Source organism: Empidonax traillii, unplaced genomic scaffold (genome assembly GCF_003031625.1).
Source record: "Empidonax traillii isolate 1590-97213 ecotype Southwest subspecies unplaced genomic scaffold, ASM303162v1 scaffold62:size2133460, whole genome shotgun sequence".
NCBI classification, from domain to species: Eukaryota; Metazoa; Chordata; class Aves; order Passeriformes; family Tyrannidae; genus Empidonax; species Empidonax traillii.
Window position 1 is genome coordinate 1,433,800 of NW_020955255.1, and position 23,438 is coordinate 1,457,237.

General features: G+C 39.6%; 1 protein-coding gene across 1 annotated transcript in view; it reads right to left on the reverse strand.

Moving 5' to 3' along the window:
• Positions 1 to 22,334, reverse strand: part of SLC44A3 (solute carrier family 44 member 3) — a 36,774-nt gene extending 14,440 nt beyond the window's left edge. Inside the window, exons 1-11 of the mRNA XM_027879944.1 lie at positions 22,248 to 22,334; positions 22,035 to 22,142; positions 19,398 to 19,540; positions 18,678 to 18,814; positions 17,199 to 17,292; positions 15,687 to 15,856; positions 15,042 to 15,131; positions 14,263 to 14,387; positions 12,964 to 13,150; positions 5,381 to 5,546; positions 807 to 963 (exon numbers count right to left, since the gene is read on the reverse strand). Of these exons, the coding sequence (XP_027735745.1) occupies positions 807 to 963; positions 5,381 to 5,546; positions 12,964 to 13,150; positions 14,263 to 14,387; positions 15,042 to 15,131; positions 15,687 to 15,856; positions 17,199 to 17,292; positions 18,678 to 18,814; positions 19,398 to 19,540; positions 22,035 to 22,142; positions 22,248 to 22,304 (1,434 nt within the window). The 5' untranslated portion in view covers positions 22,305 to 22,334. The remainder of the gene's footprint in view (positions 1 to 806; positions 964 to 5,380; positions 5,547 to 12,963; positions 13,151 to 14,262; positions 14,388 to 15,041; positions 15,132 to 15,686; positions 15,857 to 17,198; positions 17,293 to 18,677; positions 18,815 to 19,397; positions 19,541 to 22,034; positions 22,143 to 22,247) is intronic.
• Between the last annotated feature and the right edge of the window lie 1,104 nt (positions 22,335 to 23,438).

Consider the following 23,438-nt stretch of genomic DNA (forward strand, 5'->3'; position numbering starts at 1 on the left):
CGCACCCAGCGAGTCCACTTATCCCGCTTTCTCTTGAGGGCAGAAAATATTCCAAGTCATCCCACCTATCATCTTTATACAAAGTTCTTGGTTGACACAACTCACCAAGCTTTAGAACCAAAACTTTCATAAGAAAGCAACATAAACCCAACACCTCCACATCCACATCTTTCTATCCTATTAAAAGGAGCATGAGAGACCTCTCATCCTTGCCAAAGTGCCAGAATTAACTACACTGGCATGTTTCCAGCAGAAGATAACAGATGTGGTGATGCATGAAAGGTAAAAAGAAGGTGAAAAAACATTCAAAATAGCCCAGCTATATGTTTTATAAATCTTAAAAGATGTGTTTTGGACACTACACAAATCTCAGGAATAGTTCTTCTTTCATATATTCTTTCTATAAACTCATATTACAAAGTAGATGAAATATTTTCTATAACAGATCTTATATCCAACAATATTCTTACTTTTGCTTTTTAAAAATTTATGATGCAAAATATTTTTAATAGAGCATTCTGCCAAATTTTTTCTCTACCCTTCATAAAAACCTTCCATATAAAAACTAAATTGGGGGGGGGTAATATTGGTATTTTCTGCTTTTTATCTGAGTTGAGAGGAAAAAGGAAGCATTGATATCTGAGATGAGAGAAAAAAAAGCTTCCTTAATGAAGAAAACAGGATAAAATATAAAATCCATGTAATATCATCCACTTTTAAGCAAGAAATATATTTTTCACTTTTCCCCCCCTGTGATCTCACCTTTTAGTTATTATTTTTATAGTCTTTCAGAAGCATATACCTACCTTTTGTTTTAGGACATTATAAAGGTACAAAAGAACAATCCTTGGTATTCTCAGTATTGTGATTAGAAATGAGCCCTTGACAGCAGTTCCTAGATGGTAGCAAAAGAGAACTGATATGGAAGACAGGACTGGGTGAGGTGGTGGGCTATTTTTATTTCTAGAAAGAAAAGCAAACAATTTAGAAATGGTTTAGAAACTTATTGAAGAAGATAAGCATTGTGTCTTTTCAGTACGTCAAAATTTTAAGGATTAAGACATTATCTCCTTTCCTACTTGAACTACTCCAGTTTTTCTACTGACTTCATTTGAATGTTCACCTTAGTAAAAAAAAAAAAAAAAAAAAGCAGCCAAGTTTATAAATTCCATTGAATTAGTTTAGTTCTTAAGCAATGGCTGTTTCCCGTGATGGAAAAATATCTAGGAAAAAAACTACAATGGAAAATACAGAAGTGAGTAATATCTGAGAACACTCCTTGAACACCTCTCTCCAGTTTCTGTCACTTCTCTTATTTGCTGCAATCTTTCATTTGACTGTTGTTTCTGCAAGATTTCTGCCTGAGGGAATGAATCCACTATTTCTTGCTTAGAGGTAAAATTAAAAGTAGAAAAAAATGACAAGTTCTCAAATGTAAAATTGAGAGCTACTATCTACTTTTATAGTTGCAATTTGGCCAAATTTTGTTTTATGTTTTGTTCAAATGATTAATTTTTTTTGTTTGTTCTCACTCAGCAGGGTTTCCTTTAAAAGGGAATACATACACAAAAAAGGGAATATTGTACTATACGGTTAGAATTATAATTTAGACTAAAAATTCGTAGTACTAGTGCACAATAACCTGTATTATTTTTGAGAAACAATGTCTTTGCCAAAATCAAACAGCAAAGACAAAAAAAAATGGCCTAAATAGAAGTTTTATATTTTTGGTTCCTTTATAAAGCTCAGTTTAATGTCAGTCTTTTACAGACAGTAGTATGACACACTCTCAAGAATTTACATAAAACCCAGGAAATCAACTTAAAGACACTCCCTCACTCCTTTAAAAACTGTTTCATGGGATTAAAAAAAAACCCCACACTAATGAATATTCATAATTAGCCCTTCTATAAAGCAACTCTTAAGCAAATGGCCCAACGCTGAAAAATTCAGTTAGGCAACAGAACCAGCAGCAGTTTGACTAAAGATCAGACCTCATATCACAAATAAGAAGCCCTGTTTTTAGAAGTGATTCCTTCAAAACCTTTGTTTTCTTGAAAAATCAATGATTTTCATAGGAAACTAAAAAATTTAAAGGCACCAATAAGAGACTGACTGGCTGGGGCTAAAAAGTTATAAAATTATATTTTTATGAAATCCTCACCACAGTAAGGATTTATATTATACACACTATATCAAGATAGGTATTAGAGTTCTGCAAGAATCCTGAAGGTATCACTGCAGTTCATTCAAAACTCTAAATACTTTGCAGCTGAGAAGCTGTATTTAAATATGTGAATATACCACATTATTTTAAATAGGAAATTCCAGAAAAGCAGTTGCTGTATTTATTATTTTTGATCTTACAACGAGGGGAACACCTTTGGGGATAGTGGAATTTTATACTGAATAAGGCAGTTTGGTTGGGTTTTTTCAAGGCGTCAGTTTTCTGTGTTAGGAACACATTCATTGCAATATGCATGACTTATTCTATTCATATTGAACCACTGTTTCTTTCTGCCCCATACATCACCTTACCTATGACACTCAGTTTGATCTTGCAATACAAATTATTAAGTTTCTGCAAGTCAAAGGTTAACAAGTGATAAGAAACACAGAAAGGAGAAAGTTTACTCGTGTTAATAATGTACTTGCTACTGAAGAGAAAAATGAAGAAGGGTTATTTTTAACCGGACTGAATAATGAGTAGGAATGTCAAAATGTGAAACTTAGTATTGATAAATTTTTACACACTTTCTTTTTTGTTACACACGCTTTTCCACACCTTCTTTTCCTATTTTTAGGAATTATCACAAGAATAGGATCTGTCAAGATTTCTTGCTTTGCTTCCAAACAGATTAAAAAAAGAACAGATTTTCCTTATAATTCTTATAATTATTATTCATGTTTCATCTAAAATAAAAGAAGGCAAAATTCATTTTCATTCATGGTATTACAGGTCAAACATAAGTAACCTGTAAAGCTAATCCAACTAGAAGGGCCCCCAGCCCTCCCCATTTGCGATGGCACTGTGGCTGCTGGCCGTGCAGCACATTTGCTGCGTGTGCTTGGAAGGAGATTTCCGCAGGGAAAGGCCACGCCATTTCCTCAGAGCACTTACAAGCAAAGAAGAAAGTCTCTCTGTAAGATACCATAAACAAACTCTTATGACATGCCTTTATGATGCTCCCCCAGGGAATACATTAAAAACACACAGCAGACAAGCTCAGAATTGCTGGAACAGCTCGAGATAACCCTTGCCCTTGATGGTGTGAGTGCTCCTGCAGCTAACCATCCTCTCCCCATTCCTGCACTGCTCTGCATCTCTGCAGATCTGTGCTGACAGCACAAAGGCTGGGAAAAGGGATTACCACCACAGAAGAGCTGCATTTCCCCTTCCAAGCACAACTCTCTCAACACAGTACATGTCACCTGGCAAGCAAGAGGAGAGCTCGATGGTAGAGGTACAAAATGATTTCAATACAACTGGGAGCAGGAACCTTCTGTACTCCACAGCCAGTTCCTGCAGCAGTAAAAAATAGCTGGAAAGCGGAAGCCCCTAACAGAGCAGTAAATGTCATCACAGCAGTTTCTACAGGTGCTTCCCAGCTCTGTGTGAACAAGATATGGACGGTGCCTTTGCCTTGGGGATTTATATGGTGTATTGTACCAAAATGCACTGCAGCACAGAGCCCAGGAACTCCGCAGAACTACTTGACTTTCCTGTGCTTTCTCAAGCCAGTTTAAATGAACCTTTAGTGCCTCAGCATCCAGCTGCTAAAGCTGAGGTTCCTCCATGTGCTTACAAGAAAAGAGGAGCCCACTATCCACAGCAGCACAGCTATGCCAGTTCCTTGTGTTTAGAGCTTCAATGGGAAAAAAGGAGATGACATCAGAAGTGCAAGTTCCTCCCTTTTCAGGTCCTATCGTGCCATGTAAAACAACAGCATGAAACTACATCACTCTACAGACCTCAGCTTTTTAAAAAGCGACACTGTAGATTTTACTCTTTTACCTAAGCACTGGTTCAGCAGCACAGCTGTTGGCTGTGTAGAGAATCGCGTCCAGGACAGGCTCCCAAAACACTTGTTAAACATTGTCCTGCCTTGGCTTGTTGGATGCAATGGTAAAATATTGCTTAAACCAGTGGTGGACACTGGCTTTTATCAGTCTTTCAGCCCTGCTGCTTTGGTTGGAACAGTATGGGCTGTTGGCTGCTGCAGGAAAACTTTATGGATCCACTCCTGCAGGCAGAGCCTGCACTGGTGTCTCTGCTGGGCTGAAGGGAACACACTATCCGAAGGTAGAAGGCCTCTTGATCAGCCACTGAAACATCCAGGGATACATTCTGGAGACCATCAACAGAAAGCTGCTTCCTAAGTTTTGAAGAAGCCTAAAGCCTCCCTTCCCCACTTCCCAAGCCAGATGGTCCTAGGCAGCTGCTGACAGTGCTTCAAGGTCCCCAAGCCCTCTCCCACCAGGCTCCCCACCTCACTCTCACATCACCTTCCTCAAAGGCTAATTTCTTAACAAATTGAGGTTATTGACATATTCCTCTAACACAAAATGAAGAAATGCCTTAAATGCCAGAGTTTTTCCCAGATCAGAAAATCTCATCACTGGGCACAGAAATACAGAGCAATGAGGATGAGAGAGCTCATAAAATACTTATGAGGAAAAATGTTATCAGGCTACTGCGCTCCTCATTGTCAAACAATTCAATCACGTATTGTGAGATTTAAATCTTCCCCTACAATGAGTGCATGAAACCAATTCACTTTCGTTTTACTTTTCCTCATTTCCTCCACATTTGCATTCCAGGGCAGTATAAAATTCAAGGAAGCTGGTTTACACATCTCTGAATATTTAACAATGGTGTTAAAGCTTTTACAGTTTACTGAAAATAACTGCACAGAATGAAAAAAAGAGTAATAGACCAGTCAGTTTTGCAGTTAGAATAAGGAAAACCCAGGGCAGGGATGAACACTTACAAAAAGGTCAAATGCCTCTGAATACATGAAATTACCAAGGACTCTAGATAGCTTCTCATTTGGAGCTAATGCACTCTCCTGGAAAAGGGTCAAATGCAGCCTATGCCTTCTGAATGGTAATTCCACCAGAGTCAACTCGGCTCTAATGGCTTATAGGAAGGCTCAGTTTGGCCTAATATCTCCAGAGGTAGGGCTGAGTCACATTATTATCATGCATATTGTAAAATCTAACACAACAGATCTTGCAACAAGCAACATTATTTTACAGTAAATTGGATTTCAGATACTGACATAAATTGTAATGTATTTCAGATTATTTTTCCTTGAAAAAGATTGAAAGTAAAAGCTGGAAAATCCCCAAAAGTTTTCAGGGGCAATTCTGCACTCACCTGTTGAAATAACAAGTAACCACTGCCCCAGCAATCACCATTTGCTGACAGGCAAGAATGAATTCACTAGTCCAGATAAGGCCAACGAAATGATACCATGCCATGTAGCAAATTCCAGACAGAGCTTGGTATTCTACTTGTCCTCCTGAAGTAGATTGTGCAGTACCTGAAGTTGGGATCACACCATTGTATTATTATAACAAACCAGACAAGCGGAGGGAAGAACATGTAAGTGCTTCTGTATCCTTTCTCTTAACTTCTCTTCAATAAAATTAGGAAAAAAAAATGAGATGATATTACAGACTTAAAGAGATAACATTTTTAATTCAAATAGAATTTTGAAAAAAATATTGCAAAAAGCAAAAGATTGCATTTGAATTTGGATTAAAACACAGCTGCCATTAAAGTCAAGAGGACAGCTAGGAATTAGTAAAGATTTTTGAGAAGACATTATTTAAAATTTGAGGACTCAAACAGTTCAGAAGTAAATGAAATCCTAATTTTCTTCATTCAAATTTGAAATAAATTCACGGTTATGAAATTCTTTAGGTTTTTTTCTGTAAGAAGCAAAAGAGAAAGACTGCAGAAAAGTATTAACCATGCATAACATATTGTTGCAACAAAACAAAACAAATATTTTAATTGCTATTATTAGTTAGAACCATGGCCACTAGTTTTATGTTCTCTATACTTTGAAATCTTTGTTCAAAATACAGGCACATAGAGATGGCTGCTCTGAGGGGGAAAAAAAAAGGCAGACATCTCTATGGTAGTATATGCTCCAGTGGTAATCCTGTATCCAGGAATGTTGACAAATTCACTTATTCAAACTAAAAAATATTGCTTCCACTTCTGTTACTAACTAGGAATTTATTCCATATTCAGTAGATGGCTTTTCATGAAAGGTGGAGGCAACTCAGATTACTCAGCAATCAGATCTTCCTCTATGCATTTACGGCATTTGACTCTGAAGGCTATTCAGGGGATAATGGCATTAGGACATTTGGTTCTCATAAAAGTTCTCTATGTCTATAACGTGGTTTGGGTTTTTTATTTATTTTAGCAAACCTTAAGTCTATTAACCTGAAAGAGAAACATGTTCACCAAATAAAACAATCTCTGGAGGTGAAAAGTTTCTTATTCAAACTCCATGAAAGTGAGACACAGAACTGGCTATTACTGCTAGAACACCAATATAACTTAAGCTTTAATACTTCATGTATTCATTTGGTAGACTTGGCAGTGTTAGGTGTACAGCTGGACTCAATGATCTTAAAGGTCTTTTCCAACATAAATGATTCCATGATTCTGTGTTCTCTCACAGGACAACACACCACCTTCAAGTTCAAAACTACTACATGTACAAAGCTATCCATGAAGTGGTTCACTTCTCGCCTATTTTTCTACAGCCACAGACTTCTTACTTATTACTCGAGAATAACTAAAAGTAGAAACAATAAAGACTTGTTTCAGCAATACTATCAGGTTTAGACAAGCTTTTTAAGTTTTCAGAACCAAAGTCTATTTGTCTGTAAACAATGAAAAATATTAATCTACTCCATAGTAACACTGCAACATTATTTTAAAGTGCTTTGGAAGGATAAAAAAAAAAAAAAAAAAAAAGGCTACATGGGTGAATAAATACAGACATATGTTCTAGATATTTTCTTTTCCAAGAGGTTAAAAATTTTAGCTGAACAGGCAAGCTCTTTACAGTGCTGTATGGTTGGTTATTCCCTGTCTTTTTGGCCTACCACAACGCATAATTTTGTCAACATAGCATATATGCTATTTTTGTATGTCAGTAGCTCAGATAAACTTTAAAGCTATCCTAGATACCCTGTTGAGAAAAGGATATGCCATTTTCCTCAGTACTGCACTGTGATCTATCTGTTCACACAGACTAAACTTTTTCAACAAAGCCTTGAAGTATGGTTTAATCTGTCAACAGAATATTTTTCTCCAGCTACATAATCACGAATCTTTCTGGTGTGCTATACATTCTTAGTGATAACACTAACAAGTCAGTAAAGAACTGAAGTCCCTACAGGTGAATCACTAAATCTGGAAACCTCTGATCAGTACAAATGTTGATCTGCTGCAAATACTTCAAAAGAAGTGATGTTAACAAAGCAAACAGGCACAAGTGTTTGCAGCAGAACTCAGGAGAGTTTCTCCTCTGACTCCACAGGCTGGTGCTGTGCTGCTATGGCAGCCAGCACAGCAATGCCGGGATACAACAGTGGCACATGCAGTTCCATCAGCTACATTTTGATACCTCCAGACTTATGTCAGATGTTCTTACTCAGCAACTGCTGCTGCTGCAAGGTTTTGCTGACGCCTGCAGCAGTAGGCTGTTGTAAGAGACAAAAATTTCTGGGAAGTCTAGTCTGGCAATTTCCTTATCAGAAACAAAGAGCCATTGATAAGAAAATAGTGAGAGCCTGTTTATCAGTTCTTGTTAACATGAAAATATGATGCGTCCCTCCCACTGCTAAGCGAGGAGAGGTTCTGGCATCATACACTGAATCTTCATGCTTCCTGCAACAGAATTTGTTGTTTTATTTTATTTAGTGCTTTTCCATGTAGAGATATTTACAGCTAAGCTAGCTGGTTGTAATTGCAACGTCAAGGCTCCTGCGGGAAATACATTTTTATTGCTGGTTTTGCTACTTCACAGCTTTATGTGGCAGTTTTACTGCTCACTGGCCTGTAGAATGCACCTTCATTACACAAAAATCTCACACCACCTTCTCATCCGATATTACATGCACAGCATTTATGCCATGTGGACCTCACAGCTTCTGCATGCTGCAAAGCTGAAAGACATGCTCTTCTGTGCCACATGGCCACTTCAAGTTCTGCAGTGAAATACCCACAAATTAACAAACAATAAAACTCAATAACCCTAAGACATATCAGCTTTTCCAAAGCACAGCTGAATTCCATTCCTAGCCAGCTAATCGTTCTAACTGGTGCCACTGCTTGTGCTGCCTAAGGTCTCATGAAGTCTTGGCATTTCTCCTAGTTTTCTAGGTCTGGAATTTACTCAGTCTCTGCTGCTCTTACAGATTTTGAATTACCAAGGTACTTAGGCAGGTGCCTACCTTAAAATACATAAGTAGTCCCGCTGATTTTAATAGGATTATACATGTGTTTCAAATGAGTCATGTGCATAAGTACCTTTCAGTTGCTATCGTTTTCTATGGCTCCCAAGAAGTTAGTTTTTTTCTCACAGTATCACTAACTTTTGGGGGGAATGTAAATAAGGTAGCTGTGTGGTCCCATAATGATCAGGTGCACCACAGCTGAAACAAGCATCAAGTGCTCCAGAATGGTTAAGATGCAGAGACACTACAAATATAACATAACTAGTGAAGATGCAAGGAAAATATTAAGAACAGGTGCAGCACAGCAGCAAGCCAATTTCATTTACCCAGCTCTCTGTATTACACAAAAGACTAGTGCTTTTGTAAACATTTCATTTTTTCAGATTTCTTGGTATATTTGCATTTAAACTACAGCCTGGATAGACCCAGAAAATATGCGTGTCAGAAGAAAAATTCAAAGTGTCAAAACCAAGAAAATCACCACCTCTATTTTACAGACTGAATCCTGGATAGGCAACTATTTGTCAGTGAAAAAAACAAATTGCTCTATAAGAGACAGCATATCTTTGGAGATCTTCAGAGAAATACTCTCAACAGGAGCAAAAAGTCCCCAAAACCCAAAAGAAAAAGAAATGTCTCCCATTTACAGGACAATTGTAGAAATCAAATAATGCAGAGCTGTTCTGTCAATGCATTAAGCATACAATACTGTATGTATTTATGGCCACACAACGTGTAAGTACTAGTCATTCTAGAACAGCGGAACAATCCCCAACAAGCTATTTTACAGTGAGCGGCTGGAACAGCCAGCATTTCAGAGGACTCATATCTGGGTTGAAGGTTTGAAATACAATCTAAAGGAATATTTTCAATACCAAATCTAGTTTGCTGTGCATTTGTCCAAGTTTTGAATTACAAAACAAATTTGAGGTAAGAGTAAAGGACTAGAAATCCAAACAGCTGCCTTGCTGACATCGACCTTCTGTCACCTGTATAAATCTTCTCAATCTGAGGGCTGGATCAAACACTCCATCACTCCCTCCCCGGATTATTAAAACAAAGGCTCAAATGGCCTTTGTTTGCCGGGAGGAATTTCCCACCCCTGTGACCAGAGCAGCTGTAAACAGCCGAGCAGAGGGAGGAACACCCTTTTCGCACTGCTCGAGCGGCACCCGGCGGGCACGGGCGCTCCTGCAGCTCATTCCACGGCACGGGAACACCTCCGCTCCCGGACTTGGCCAGGAGCTCCGAGGGCACTTGGGTAGCAACCGCCACCACTCGGCAGAGACAGCTTAACAAAAGGAATAACTGTAAGTACAAGAGGTGAAATAAAGAGAATGGAGTTTTAACCAGAAAAATAATCGAATACACAGAGTGGCATTTTTCTATCTGCATTCACACTTAGGTTGTAACTTAGAATGCATTTGATTATATATCAAATGCACATTGTTTTCTAAATATTAACATGCTGTTAACAGAAAGATCTTATAAGGACTGACAACTACACTAAAAATATCCTGCCAGAATATCTCCTATGAGGAGAGGCTGAGGGAGTTGGGGTGGTTTAGTCTGGAGGAGGCTCAGGGGTGACCTCATCACTCTCTACAACTACCTGAAAGGAGGTTGTAGCCAGGTGGGGGTCAGTCTCTTCTCCCAGGCAATCAGCAATAGGACAAGAGGGCACGGGCTTAAGCTCTGCCAGGGGAGGTTTAGGTTGGATATTAGAAAGTTCTTTACAGAGAGAGTGATCAGGCATTGGAATTGCCTGCCCAGAGAGGTGGTGGATTTACCATCCCTGGAGGTTTTTAAGATGAGGCTGGATGTGGCACTGAGTGCCATGATCTGGTAATCACGGTGGGGCTGGATCAAGGGTTGGACTTGATGATCTCGGAGGTCTCTTCCAACCCAGTTAATTCTATGAGTCTATGATCTCAGTGAAAACATGTTTTGCTAGATTGCTCAAAAAAAGCAATATATTGACAATTACGTGCCTGAAAATGACCTTCCCTTCTTATTCTAAATCTACAAAAAGTCAATTCTTTAAAAACTGAAAATTTACTATCACTCTACTGTGCAGCAATCTCATGCTGCCTTCTGTGCTGTACTGTTTGTACCACTCACTAGAAACATCAGAATTCCCATTAAGCTAGGGAGAAGTCAAAAAATAAAATACCTTTGAGTCAGGAGTTGTGTGCTGCACTATGAATGTAACAGCAAGTCATAAACTGTTTAAATCCTACTCTCCAAGCAGGCAGAGGGAAAAAAAAAAAAAAAGCTGAATGAAAATGCCTAGCAGGAAATGGAGAATATAACCAATGAAGGAAAATGGCACAACATGGAAAAAGCATAAAAAGTCTCTCAAAGGCAGTTTTTATTGGGTTTTATTTCCCTGTGAATACATGCAGAATTTGCTTTTGGATATAATGTGCAAGTTGCTATTTTCCTGAAAAGTCTGTAAAACTATCCAGGAAATACCCAACTGGTTCCCCATCTTGCTTTTATCATCAATCTATTTCAGTCACATGAGCTAAAATATTTCTACTCTTCTAATGATTTCTGTGTTTCCAAAACCTTTTGAGTACAACAGACACAACTGGTATTTTCTAAGTTTAGATATAATACAGGCAAGCTTTACATCCTTGTGTGGGCACATTAAGAGTAAGCCAGGTTGACTTAGCATCAAGGATGTAATATTTCCTCTAATGGTTCTTGTTAATTATATATTTAGAAAATCTGTGTGTCATAATTCATTTTATTTACCTGTTACTAAATTTACTATAGTTAATGTCATTCTTAAATTGTATCTGATTCAAGCAGGTGCATGAAATGAACAGTGGTTGATACCTCAGGAGATGCCCCTTTCTATAAAGGACTGGTCTGAAGCAGTGATAAGGTTTCAAAATAACTGCTGCCTGGCCCATCCATGCATAAATGGTATTTTGCAGAAAAGGTAACAACCACACAGAGTGATGTCCAGCACACAATGCTGCTTCTGCAATGGGAAAATCCAGCTCAAAGGAGTGTGCAGAAGGAGTATCCATGACACCTAAATCAAAGTGCATCAGCTTGACTATTTAGTCAGGAGGAACAACTCGCAAAGAGACTGCAGGTTGGAGTTTTGGCCATGCTAGCTCTGGCCCTTCCGCAGGATAAGCAGATGATCAGCCAGCCAACTGCTTCAAGCAGCCATTTCTGACAGACATGAGCTACTCAGGAAAAGGCAGCAGAAACAGAGACTTGCAAACCTGCATGAGTCTCCAATGAAAGATGGAGGGAAACAGATCCCAGTCCAGTCTAAGCAATGGTTGAGTGATTTGCAACGTCAACATGGACTCGGATTCTCATGTTACAAATCAGCTGGGTTTTGCATAGAGCCAGAATTAACAGGGTGAGACTTAGATGGAAGCTGTTGTGATAAGAGTGAGCACAGCCAGCTTTGCCAAATGGGCTCAGCTACAGAAAGGCTGGAGGCTTTTCTGGCCCAGCAGGAATCTGTAACTGTGTACAGAGGAGTTACTGCAGCCACTGCATCAAGGGATGGTGGAAACAAAACAAAAATACACAAGCATTTGAATATTAAGGCTGCATCTGGTCTTCTACACAGAAATCACTCCCAAGTTTCAGAAAAGAGAAAACCCATAAACAATATCCACACAATTCTTCGATCAGCTCTAACCCAAAGGACAAAAATTGGCTCCTAACAATGGCCCTAGAAATTTAAAATGAAAAAATACCAACCCCCAACTCCTAATGCTTTCCATGTACAAAGGCTGATATCCACATGAGGAATTATCCCCAGAGCTATACAGAGTTTAGCTTCACTTCTTTGGGTGACGTTGCACAGAAGGACAACCTCTCCTTCACTTGGGGGGCATGATGCTGAGCCAAGGCAGCATCCAAATTACCCTGGTTCAATCAGTGACAGATCTCAAAGTGGTATATGCCTCAGTAATACCATTTCCATACTAAAAATCTGTTCTTGTGGATCTTTCATAGTGATTGATTCTTTCACCTCCATTACAACTGCAAGAACTTCTGGATTAATCCAAATTCTGTTGCACTCCTCTAAATAATGATAGCAGTTGCTACTGCTCAGAAACAACATTCTAAACCTCTGTGACAATTCAACACTGTTCACCTCCTCTGACTATAAACATTCTCATTTCATAACAACTGCATTAAAATCTGTCTCCTTCCTCTTGCTACTTTCTCCATTTAAATACACCAAATGTGTATCTACCACAATTTATTCATAAATTAAATAACTGAGCAAGACCAAAACTAAGGTCCACATATAAAGTAAAATGGCAATGTAGAAGACTCAAAAAAGTGGGAAATAAAATTAAATTAACAACTAACTCAGCTGTGTAAATGCTAGCCCACATTTTGTACACTAACACCAAGAGGTCTCACATTTAAGAACTGAATTTAGGAAATGTATAGCACTCAAAAGCATGGAAAGTATATACTTACCTGCAGTTCCTAAGCTAAGTAGTACAGCAACCCAAAATATCCAGAACACAAGAAGAATCAGAAAGGTCCAGAGTGGCTGGAACAGGAGGAAAGGAATTCTGCCAATGATTTTACCAACAATTCGAAAGAGCTGCACAGTGAATCGAAGCCTCTTTCTTAGTACAAATATAAGGGAAAGCAGAACAACCTGTAAGAGGAAGTAAAAAGACAAATTGTTGGGGGTTTTATCTTACGAAAATTATCAGAATGGAATCAGAGTGGCCAAATGTGGGATCAGAGGATACAGATTTCACAAAGACACAACAGCAAGGCATTTTACATAATCTTACTGCACACTGGAAAATCCTCCTGAGACATTGCCTATATTCTCAAAGAGCCTGTGGATTAAAATCTGTTTTTCTGAATTAATTGCTACTGTTCTTTTTTTTAAACAAAATAATATTCAAAACTTTAATTAATCTCATGGAAAGGTCATAATTTACAGAGGATATATAAAAAAAAAATCTGATCTGTGACACATTTATATTTCTCACTGTAAGTTGTCAGACTATTCATACCTGGTGAATTCCAGTCTATGGATCCTACTCTTCTTCAAGAAAACAGAACAATCATTTTGACAAATGTCTCATGAAGTGCAAATTACTGTATTCTCACATTGAGCAATGGCTCCTTTAACATTGCAACACCAGAGTTAAAAAAATCACTTTAAAAGTTGCAAGCCACACTTAAATTTTCTGTTGGAAAAAAAGGTCAGTGAGAGAAAAAAAGAATTTAACCCCATAATTTGAGGTCTAGACACTGCTGCCTGTGCTTCACTGCTCCTTTCATTGTCTAAAAGAGCTGCCACCCCTTTCTCCTACTCACAGGGTAGGCTGAATCCACAGATCTCATGTTCATAGAGAGCCAGTGCTCTTCTGTTCACTCAACATGCTTGCCCAGTGAGCTGATGCAGAGAAAAATAGGGATGGACCACAATTCTTGTATTTTTACACCACCAAAGCTAACACTGTTATACAGGTTTGAAGTGTGGTAGAGCCTTGTGCTGACAAGTTTCACAACAATGATTTTTTTATGGTTTTGACAGGGGTGTTGGAATTAGACAATCTTTAAGGTCCCTCCCAACCCAAACCATTCTATGATTTCATGATTATATTTAAATGCATGTAAGCAGATCTTAGAATTTATCCTCATTTGCAAATCTAAAAGGAATGAGGAATTATTTTTTCTGCTGCAGGACTGCTGTAGTTCAAGTTTTCAAGTTACAGACTCTGCCATTGCTTAGGATAAAATGCTACTTACGGTAACTATTGTGGAGAAGATAGCATATCCAAGTAGAAACTTTACATTTTCCTTTTCTGTTTCCAATTCAGTGCTGGGATCATTCCTGTAGTCATAATAGAGCCACCAGAGAACACCTGAGACAACTGAGCAGACAAGAGCAGCATGAAGGTGGGCAGTGCTCCCCAGGCTGCAGCACACTGCTGCTGGTGGCTGGTGCCTGCCTGGCCTCCCTCCTCATCTCCCACCCTTCTGCCTAACCCAGCTCAGCTCTGCAATACTGTCCCTCAGCAAAGAGAGGCACAGCATCTGTGACCACAGAGAAAATTCAAGTGATGGTCTGTCAGTCTGAGGTAAAACCGCAGCAGAACATTTGGTTTTTCTGCAGTTATTCTACAGCTCAGGCATGTCATTTCATTGTGGAGATACAAAGCTAACTTTCATGGAATGACAAGGTTTACCTGGATGCTTTCCTATAATTCTCCCTTTCTAAAGCAGGCAGCATAAAGCCTCACTGAACATTCTCAGATAGCATTTTCAAACTGCGTTCGTCTGCTAAAGAAATGGTGTTTTCAGACATCTATAAAAACAATAAACATCACCATCACCCCAACACTCAGCAGCTGGAACAGCACAGCCAGAAGGCAGCCAGGCCAGAGCTTGGAAATGGCTATGGTAAGCTGAAGCTTACTGAGGATGGCCGTGGAGAAAAAGCATAGCTGCTTGTTCAGCTGCCTCTCCTTCAGTTCAGTGAGGTGATCCATTTAACTAAGCATGTGCTAAACAGTAGATATACTTACACAACAACCCGAATACAACCAGTGCAATCAAAATATGGACCAGAAGTGTCCGAATGAATCTGAAGGCTAAAACCAGTATAAGAGAGAAGGCTGAAAAATATATAAAGGAAGTTTAATAGGAGTGTTAGAACCCATTTAACTCAACCCTTTTTTACTTTAAATATAAATCTGAGGTTCCTGCAGAACTTGAGCATTTATTTTTAAACAGTGGTCTCAAAAGCAACAGCATTTATTAAAGCTGGCAACTTTTTTGACATTTAAAACACACAGTTACCTGTAACTTAACTAATAAGGAACTTATAACTGATATATTTAACAACAGGAATTAGCTTTTCAATAATGTTTTGTATACGATTTAAGTTCAAGTGTTCATGCTGACATAAGTTTTTCAATTAACAATTTCCTACAGTGCCCTGAAATGAGGTATATGGCCCTATCACAAAACACAGAATCTGATATTTTATCAAGCTGAATTTTACCAGTCTATTAAATGCCTCCTGATAAAATACAAACACTCTTTCTTAAAAACAACTCTGCCCAGAAAACATGAAAGAACCACTTTTAAATTAAACATATAAAGTTAATAGGATCATTTGAAATCCCACCTTTTAATTGAATATCATTATTCACTATTTATAACCTTACCTAGTGCAAGGACACTCAGTCCTATCACAGTATCTCTTCCTGCCAATATTCCACTCAGAATTCGGTGAAAAACATCCATTTCATTAACCATGCTTATTAAGACAGATGCATACTTGGAATAGCATTCAGGATTTTGTGGAACACATCGATTAAATAATGGAAAGGATTTACTGGAAGGTTAAAAACAAGATGGCAAAAAATATTAATTACTGGACAGTTTCAAATCCACAAAGATCCATTCCACCACTCTCCACAGAAAGCGCTGTTAGAAATGGTAGTTTTATGTTTCATCTGCAAAATAAACTCCTAGTAACATCATGCCTGTATCACTGCACCAGAACAGATCCACTCAAGACCAGTCTGGGGAAAAAAAATTTACTATCTCAATCACCATCAGCACAGAGCTTCTATTCCCATTCTAGTCTGGCTTCACCTCCTTTGCTCCCGTGTGTTTATGTAAAACCCAAATTCATGCTAATATAGCCATAACCTACATTGTTGTAGATAATTCTAGATCACAAACACTTTGTATTGGTTTTATGATATATAAGCATTCTAAGAACCACATCAAAACAATGTTTGTAAGATACAACTAACACCCCAAATATTTATGTATGAACTTATCTGGCACTCCCAGACAAGCTTCTTGTACATATTTATTGTCCCACTTTGGCAGTGCTGCACTACAATGGTCAAAGACACATTCATACCTAAAAAGGAAAGGTCTAGTCATCAACAATTAAAAACTGCCCTGACTAGCTTTGCTTCTACAATGAAATATTACTGTGCAAGATGAATAAATTAGCTGAATTTGCTGACAAACACAAAATAGCCTAGAAAGTTTAAGAAATAAGTAAAACATGTCACATTTTTTATCAATTTACACGCTCTCCTTTGATCCACAGTATGTAATGTTTTTATGTGTCTCCTGCTCTCTTCTGTTCTCTTTGTTCTTCCATTTCCTCTTGTTCAGAGCAGATGATTTAGCTCTGCAAACACGGAGATTCCAATGCTTTGCTGTATTTTCATGACACAGTGGAATTTAAAACTGTGGGTTTAAAGATGTTAACTCACAAATGCCAAATTATAAAGACAGCACCATCCAGAGACCTGTGCTTTAAGCAAGCTGGCTATGAAATTATTCTGGTGGAAATTTCTGGGTTCAGGATAAGCAGCAAGGCCCAAGATCACAGGCTCTCTTCTTTGGCACTGAAAAAGAGAGTGAAAGTCTGTGCAGGAGGTAAGCTGTTCCTCCTATGGAGTGTTTTAGTTCTCATTTGGAAAGGAAAATACTGTAAAGGATAGAGGAATGGAGGGAACGCAGTCCCTATTTATTCCATGGGACAGGACACTGGCATGTTCACAGGCACATATGAAAGATGTACAAAAATAAATAAACAAAGCCAAACCATCCTGACTGTAAAGCATCAATTCAAATAAAAAATGTGGTGAAATAGTCCATAAGAAGCTGTTCAGACTCAAGGATGTTGTAAAATACCCAGTAATTCTTACCTTGGTGGAACTGGCAGTGCAGGACACAGCTGAGCTGCCTTTGAATTTTGTGTGTAACTGGAAACATTCAGGTTGTAAATGCAAAGAAAAGAACCTAAAAAAAGGTGGGGGAGGGGGGGAAAGAAAAAGGAAAAAGGTAACTTACTATTAGTAAAAGTTTTTAGAGAAAAACACATTATCAAAGAAGTTTTCTTTATGCTTCTGGTTTGATCCCTTAGCAGGCCATAATCACCCCTGATATTCTAGAGGGAATGTAAATAACAAATTAGTTGGGCAAATCTCAAGCAACCTTAGCGGAATCTTTTGCCTTCTAGACTTAACTATAGTTGCCACTTATCTTCCTGGAGAGCAGGCACACTGTTTATTCCACAGTGCCATACTTGGCTATTAATTCTTGCTCATTAGGATAAGATAACAGAAAAATCTAAAATAACAGAAGCTACATTAGAACTAGGCCACTCATAAATTATAATAATATATATATATTTATCCAGAAACTTGTTCTGGGCTCTAGAGAAAATATTACCAGGTACTCTGCTCCATTATACAACACTTCTGGGTAAGAAAGGCTGGATACACCCAAGCCATTCAAAATGCAAGACTTCCCTCTCCCTTGAAATAAACATGCAAGCAGTAATACTTAGTGACACTGCAAATACTTATCTAATATCACAGGTGTTTATAGCTTTATAGCATCAAATGATGTCAAACTCCTCCAAAATTAAATTAAAACAAATTTTGTCTATTTAAATAGCAATCCCTGCCAAACAAACCAAAAAAGAATGGAATATTGACCTCCAATAAAAATAGCCACTAATATTCATATGGTCTGCAGTTTACACATACCCCACAAAATAAAGATTAGGCTACAGATTATTTTATTTACATGTTGGACATGCCTCTCTTGCACAATAGCTACTTCTGACATCATACTTATCTTGAACAGCAGAATCAAATAAAATTCCTAGGCATGTCTTGATTTTGGCTGGGAAGTGAGTGGCTGCAGGGCACTTAGTTGCCACCTGGGGTTGAACCACAAGGTGAAATATCAAACCTTGGGATCTGATGTCTAAAGGGATAAAACCACTTGTTTTAAACCCCTGGAAATTAATAATTCCACCATAATTTCAATTATATTTAAGAGAACTGATTGGACAAATTTCTCAAATAGCACATGAACTCTGTTCACCTACTGCCACCCCCTCCAAACTTCACTAGTTCATTCTCTGCAGCCAGTTTTCTGCTGTGTAATCCCAGCAATCTGCAGGAATTAATCAACAACTTTTGAATTTGCATAAGAGAGCTGTAACATTTCTAGAAACTATGGCTTTGAAATAAAGCAGAAACAAATTTTATTTTCTGTTGTCGTGAACTTTTCAGGAAATGACTCCCTAGTGTAGGAAACATAAGAATAACAAAGTGAAAGCTGTTCAACTGCTCTACAGATACACTGAGGTATTCATATTCCCCGTAGCACACCATTATTCCTTGCAAAACTCTGAAGATCCTCCAAAGAGTTGAGTTGCTCTTGTGGACAACTAGACACACACAAGGAAAGTGAACTGATTTTGAGGCTTTGCATTTCCAGGTTGCACGAATTCAGAAAGAACACATACCTAGAAAGAGAAAAAGATACTCTTTTCAAAATACAAGCTTTCTGAGGTTTATAGGTTTAATTTATGAGCCTTCTTTCCATCTTTTTAAACTGCTGCAAAGTAAATGAAACTTTTTCCACATCTAATGGAAAATATGGAACTCGAAGGCAGAAATTAGGACGCAATGTGAGAACGTGCTACATTTTTGTACTTCTTATTTATGTTCTTATATGGGATCAGAAGCTGACAAGGTGGGTGCCATTCTACAAGGACTCAAAGGAGTTAGTGGAATGACTGGGAACTTCAACATGCAACTTCCTTAAGTACACAGATCTGCTATATTGAATGACTGCCTGTTTGGCTGAAGTCCCATTTAAGATGCTCTTTAAGAAGGTGGCAACACAAAGTATAACAACGTAGCACATTTTCAAATTCTATCTAAACTTTTTAATTTCACTCACCATTTTGCACCATTCCCATTTTTTTCTTGTCTTTCAATATAACGATGTACAGATACACATGTATATGTTTGACAATTAGAAGATGTGTATCGTATTAAGTTCTCAAATGTTTGATTTATTTAGACATTATCTGATGTACTTACTTTTTTTTAGTCATGTCCTGTCCAGAAAGAGGTGCCCCTTTTACAGGAGCATTCTTCCTCCCACATATGTTCCCAAAGCTGTCATATCCAAGCACAAGTCTTTCTGCAGCACCAGCCATCACAGCATAGCCAGTTATAAACATCTGTTAAAATATTTTTTAACATGAAATCATGCTATGATTGCTTTTCCTTTCCATTCAATAAATACTTCTTTTAAGCCATACATTTTTGCCTTGTGGATGCAAACAGTTCAAATTCACCCTCTGCACAAGGCCAGACCAAGTCAGATGGACAGGTTTAGCCCTATTGCTTCCTTATGGCTTTCCTTCATCTGTTGTTGAAAGTATATAAATTAAGCAGAGTAACACAGGAGAAGAAAGATAGGGGTCCTGATTAAAATAAGAGGAAAGCATTAGGAAAGTGCTAGACACAGTCTCTACTGAAGTTCATGTATGTCACTAGGCACGATTCCTCAAATGGTGATTTTTCATGTGCTCACCGCATCTTATTTTACAGGGTGACCCTCAGAACACACACGGTCAATACATCTGCTGAAATGTTGATCTCTTGAAGCTGGTAGTGAATTTAATCAGAGGTATTTTTAAACACAAAGTATAACCAAAATGCAGGTTAACTGAAATTTCAGGAAGAGACAATCTTTAACACATGAAAAACTTGGAGAGAGACATACTGTGCACTTGGGTGACACTGCCCTGACCTTTTAGTTGTTCTGCTGTCAGATTAAAGTTCCAGTAGATCAGATCCATGTAAACCCCAGGGGCAACTAAGCACTTCTGCTGGCCAAGTAGCAGCAGTCCTTAGTCAATATGAAACACCTTGTCTAGGAATGCAGCTTAAACCCTCCTATACCCCATGAGGGCCAAAACAATCCACGGAAGGAACCTTTCCAAGTGCCAAAAATCAGCAACTCTTCTGTGAAGCTGATGAAGTCCTGAGCACTACTTTACCCAAAGGCTTATTAACAGCACTCTAGCTATTGAAGGACTCAGTGATTCAATGTTCTCCCCTGTCCCATGGGGTGCAAACCACATTTCACACACACCAAGGACAATACACTGAGCTCTGGGGCTACGTGCCAGCTGCTGGCAGCAGCAAAACTTCTCAGTTCCATATTAACTACTACTAGTTTGCATGGATATGGTTGAATATTGGCTGTGCTGGAGACAGACTGCACATATCAGATGCAGCACAACTACTTTCTTCCCTAAGTTAGAGCTTTATTTGTTTTTCTACTTTTAACACTCATGACTAAAGATGGGATCTGGGCAAAAACTGCATCTCATACACGAACATGTAAGTATGTACTTCCTTAGTCCCCAGGGTAGTCTCATTTTTGCTTACAGTAGACTCTTATTTTACAGTCTAACAAGTTCAGTAATTTTTTTTAAATTATGACTGCATGTTAATGTCTCAGTATGGACATCTTTGTAGAGACTCCACAATTAAAGCTGACACACTACTTCTGGATGTGATTTTTTACAAAAACAAAATACTTCCAGATTCACTTTGTTTACATAGCAAGGATTTGTTAATAATTAAATTGTTCTCAGAAGGAAAAGGAGAAATGAGCCGGGACTGTAACTCAACTGAAATATGCTTTCAGAAAAATTCTAGCATTCCTTCTAAAGATGAGCATTACAGGTCTAGTGGGTAGAGGTGATTTTTTTTTATAAGTGCAGAATGCTTATTAATGCTTAATTTATGGATATAAACAATAAATACTAGTAAGTAATAGATATCTGTATGACTGCTGGAGGGGTGTGTCTACATGGCAGTGATAAGCACTTCCACAGAACTACTACAGTAGTTTCATTTTTTTTTTAACTTGTGTGAACACATCAGTATCATTAAATCTTTTAAAGTGTTTTAAAAAATAAGATCAAACACAAGAAAACAAATATTTGTATGCAATAAGCTATTTCACAGAAACTGAGCAATAAAAACAGTAAGAGAAAACAAACAAAGATTGGAAATATTTACCATTTACAGGTTTCATTTTTGGCATTTCCTCCACTGATCAAAGCACCAAAGTATTAAAAAAAACCTATTCTGCTCACTAAGTTCAGCCTCCATTTATGCAGCATTCACAATGTGTAGGTATAATTCTGCACTAGCTTCCATTAACAGATTTACTAGGAATGGAATTAATCAAGTATTTACGAGAATCCTGACTAAACTCAGACGTACCACAAAAAAAACCCCAAACATTCACACTTGAGAAAGACAAAGCCTGAAGCCTGCATGCTTTTCTAAGCACAGGTCAGATAATGACTTAATGTAGTGTCAGGTGAACATGTTGCAAGATAACAAGACTACAGTGTATGAAATAAGTAGACATAAGAGCCCAGTCAAAGCCCAGACTGATTTACAAAAAAGCGAATTCTAAATAATCCAGCCCCATGTATACATGGTATCTAAAGCATTAGGGCAGCACTTAAAACAGTCCGTGTGAAAGACATCACAATAAAGCACTGCACCACTGCAAAGGTCAGATCTGTCCCAGTGCAATCCTGCAACCTGTGCCCATCACAATTTCAGTTTAGATTTAGTATAACACTGTGCTGAACCCCATGAACTTCAGATCTGATTTTGTGTTTCAGAGAAAAGCGTGCTTACCAAACCAGCCCAGAAAAGACAGAAGAGGAGCAGCCAGAGTGTGTCTGTGCACTTTCTGTAAATGACTGGTCTCCATTCCTGTAGTTCAGAAGCACTATCTCCAGAGCCCTAAAATGAGAGAAAAGTCCAAAAAAAAAAGTACAAAACAAGCTTCGTGCAAAATTAAATCAAGTTCCAAAGGGCGGAGAATTCAGAAAGAGCGTAACCTCGCACTTTAAGCGCCGAACACCTGGCAGCTCTCCCCCCGCAGCCGCTGTGCCGCTCGCCCATAGCGCGGTGCGGCGCCCCCGCCCCGCACCCAGCCCCGCACGGCCCGGGGGAGGGCGGCCCCCGCCGCGGGCCCCGCTCTCTCTCTCCGCCCCCGCCGCTGCCCCGGTCCCGCTCCGGCCCCGCGCCCACCTGCCCTCGGCCCCCGCGCCGCTCCATGGCCCCGCTGGCCGGGCGGGCCCGGCGTGCAGCCGGCTCGGCGGGGCGGCGCTGCCCAGGGCTCGGCACCAGCGCCGCGGGGCCGGGCCGGGCCGGGCGGCGGCACCTCCGGCGGCTCCACCCGCCGCTGTGGCCGGGCACTGCCAGCCCCGGCCCCGCCGCTCCTCCCGGGCGGGCCCGCGGAGGGGCCGCTGCCACGGCGGGAGGGAGCGGCATTCCCGTCCGGGGAATCGGCTCGGGGGCTCCCTCAGCCGAGCTCCCGGGACGGTCGGCCGGGGCCGGGGCCCGCAGCGCTCGGGGGCACCGTCAGCCCGGGGGGCACCCCGTCACCCCAGGGGGTCCCGTCATCCCGGGGAGGGTCCCGTCAGCCCCGGGGGAGTCCCGTCACCCCGGGGAGGGTCCCGTCACCCCGGGGAGGGTTCCGTCACCCCGGGGAGGGTCCCGTCACCCCGGGAGCGTCTCGTCACCCCGGGGGTCCCGGCCAGAGGGACGGGGCCGCCTGCAGCTGCTCTACAGCCGCAGGTTTACACATGGCCTCCGGCCGGGGTGGGAAGTTTATGTTTCACGGTTAATTAGCTTATTTCTGGGAATAAGTGAAGATTTATTATTGCCAGCACAAAATGTGAGGGGCTGTTCGCGGTGTAAAGCCCGCTGATACTGATACCCACTTGGCTGGTCTGGCTGCATTATCGATATACAATCCGTCATAGATCCTTCTCAGCTTCTCTTTCTTTGTTGTTTGTACAGTTACAATACACAGGCTATGTTAGGCTGTAATTACCTCATCGATGTCCATATGAATTTTATGTGCACAAGAATAACCTGTAATAACAGGAATAACACTGAATTAGGTCAATGCTTGTAACTTTAATGGCCAAGGAATGCAGAAATTATTAGCCACTTCTAACATGTTTTCTCAGTGCTGTTGCCTTTTTATTTATATCTTCGCTAAATTCAGATCAATAATCTAGAAAAAAT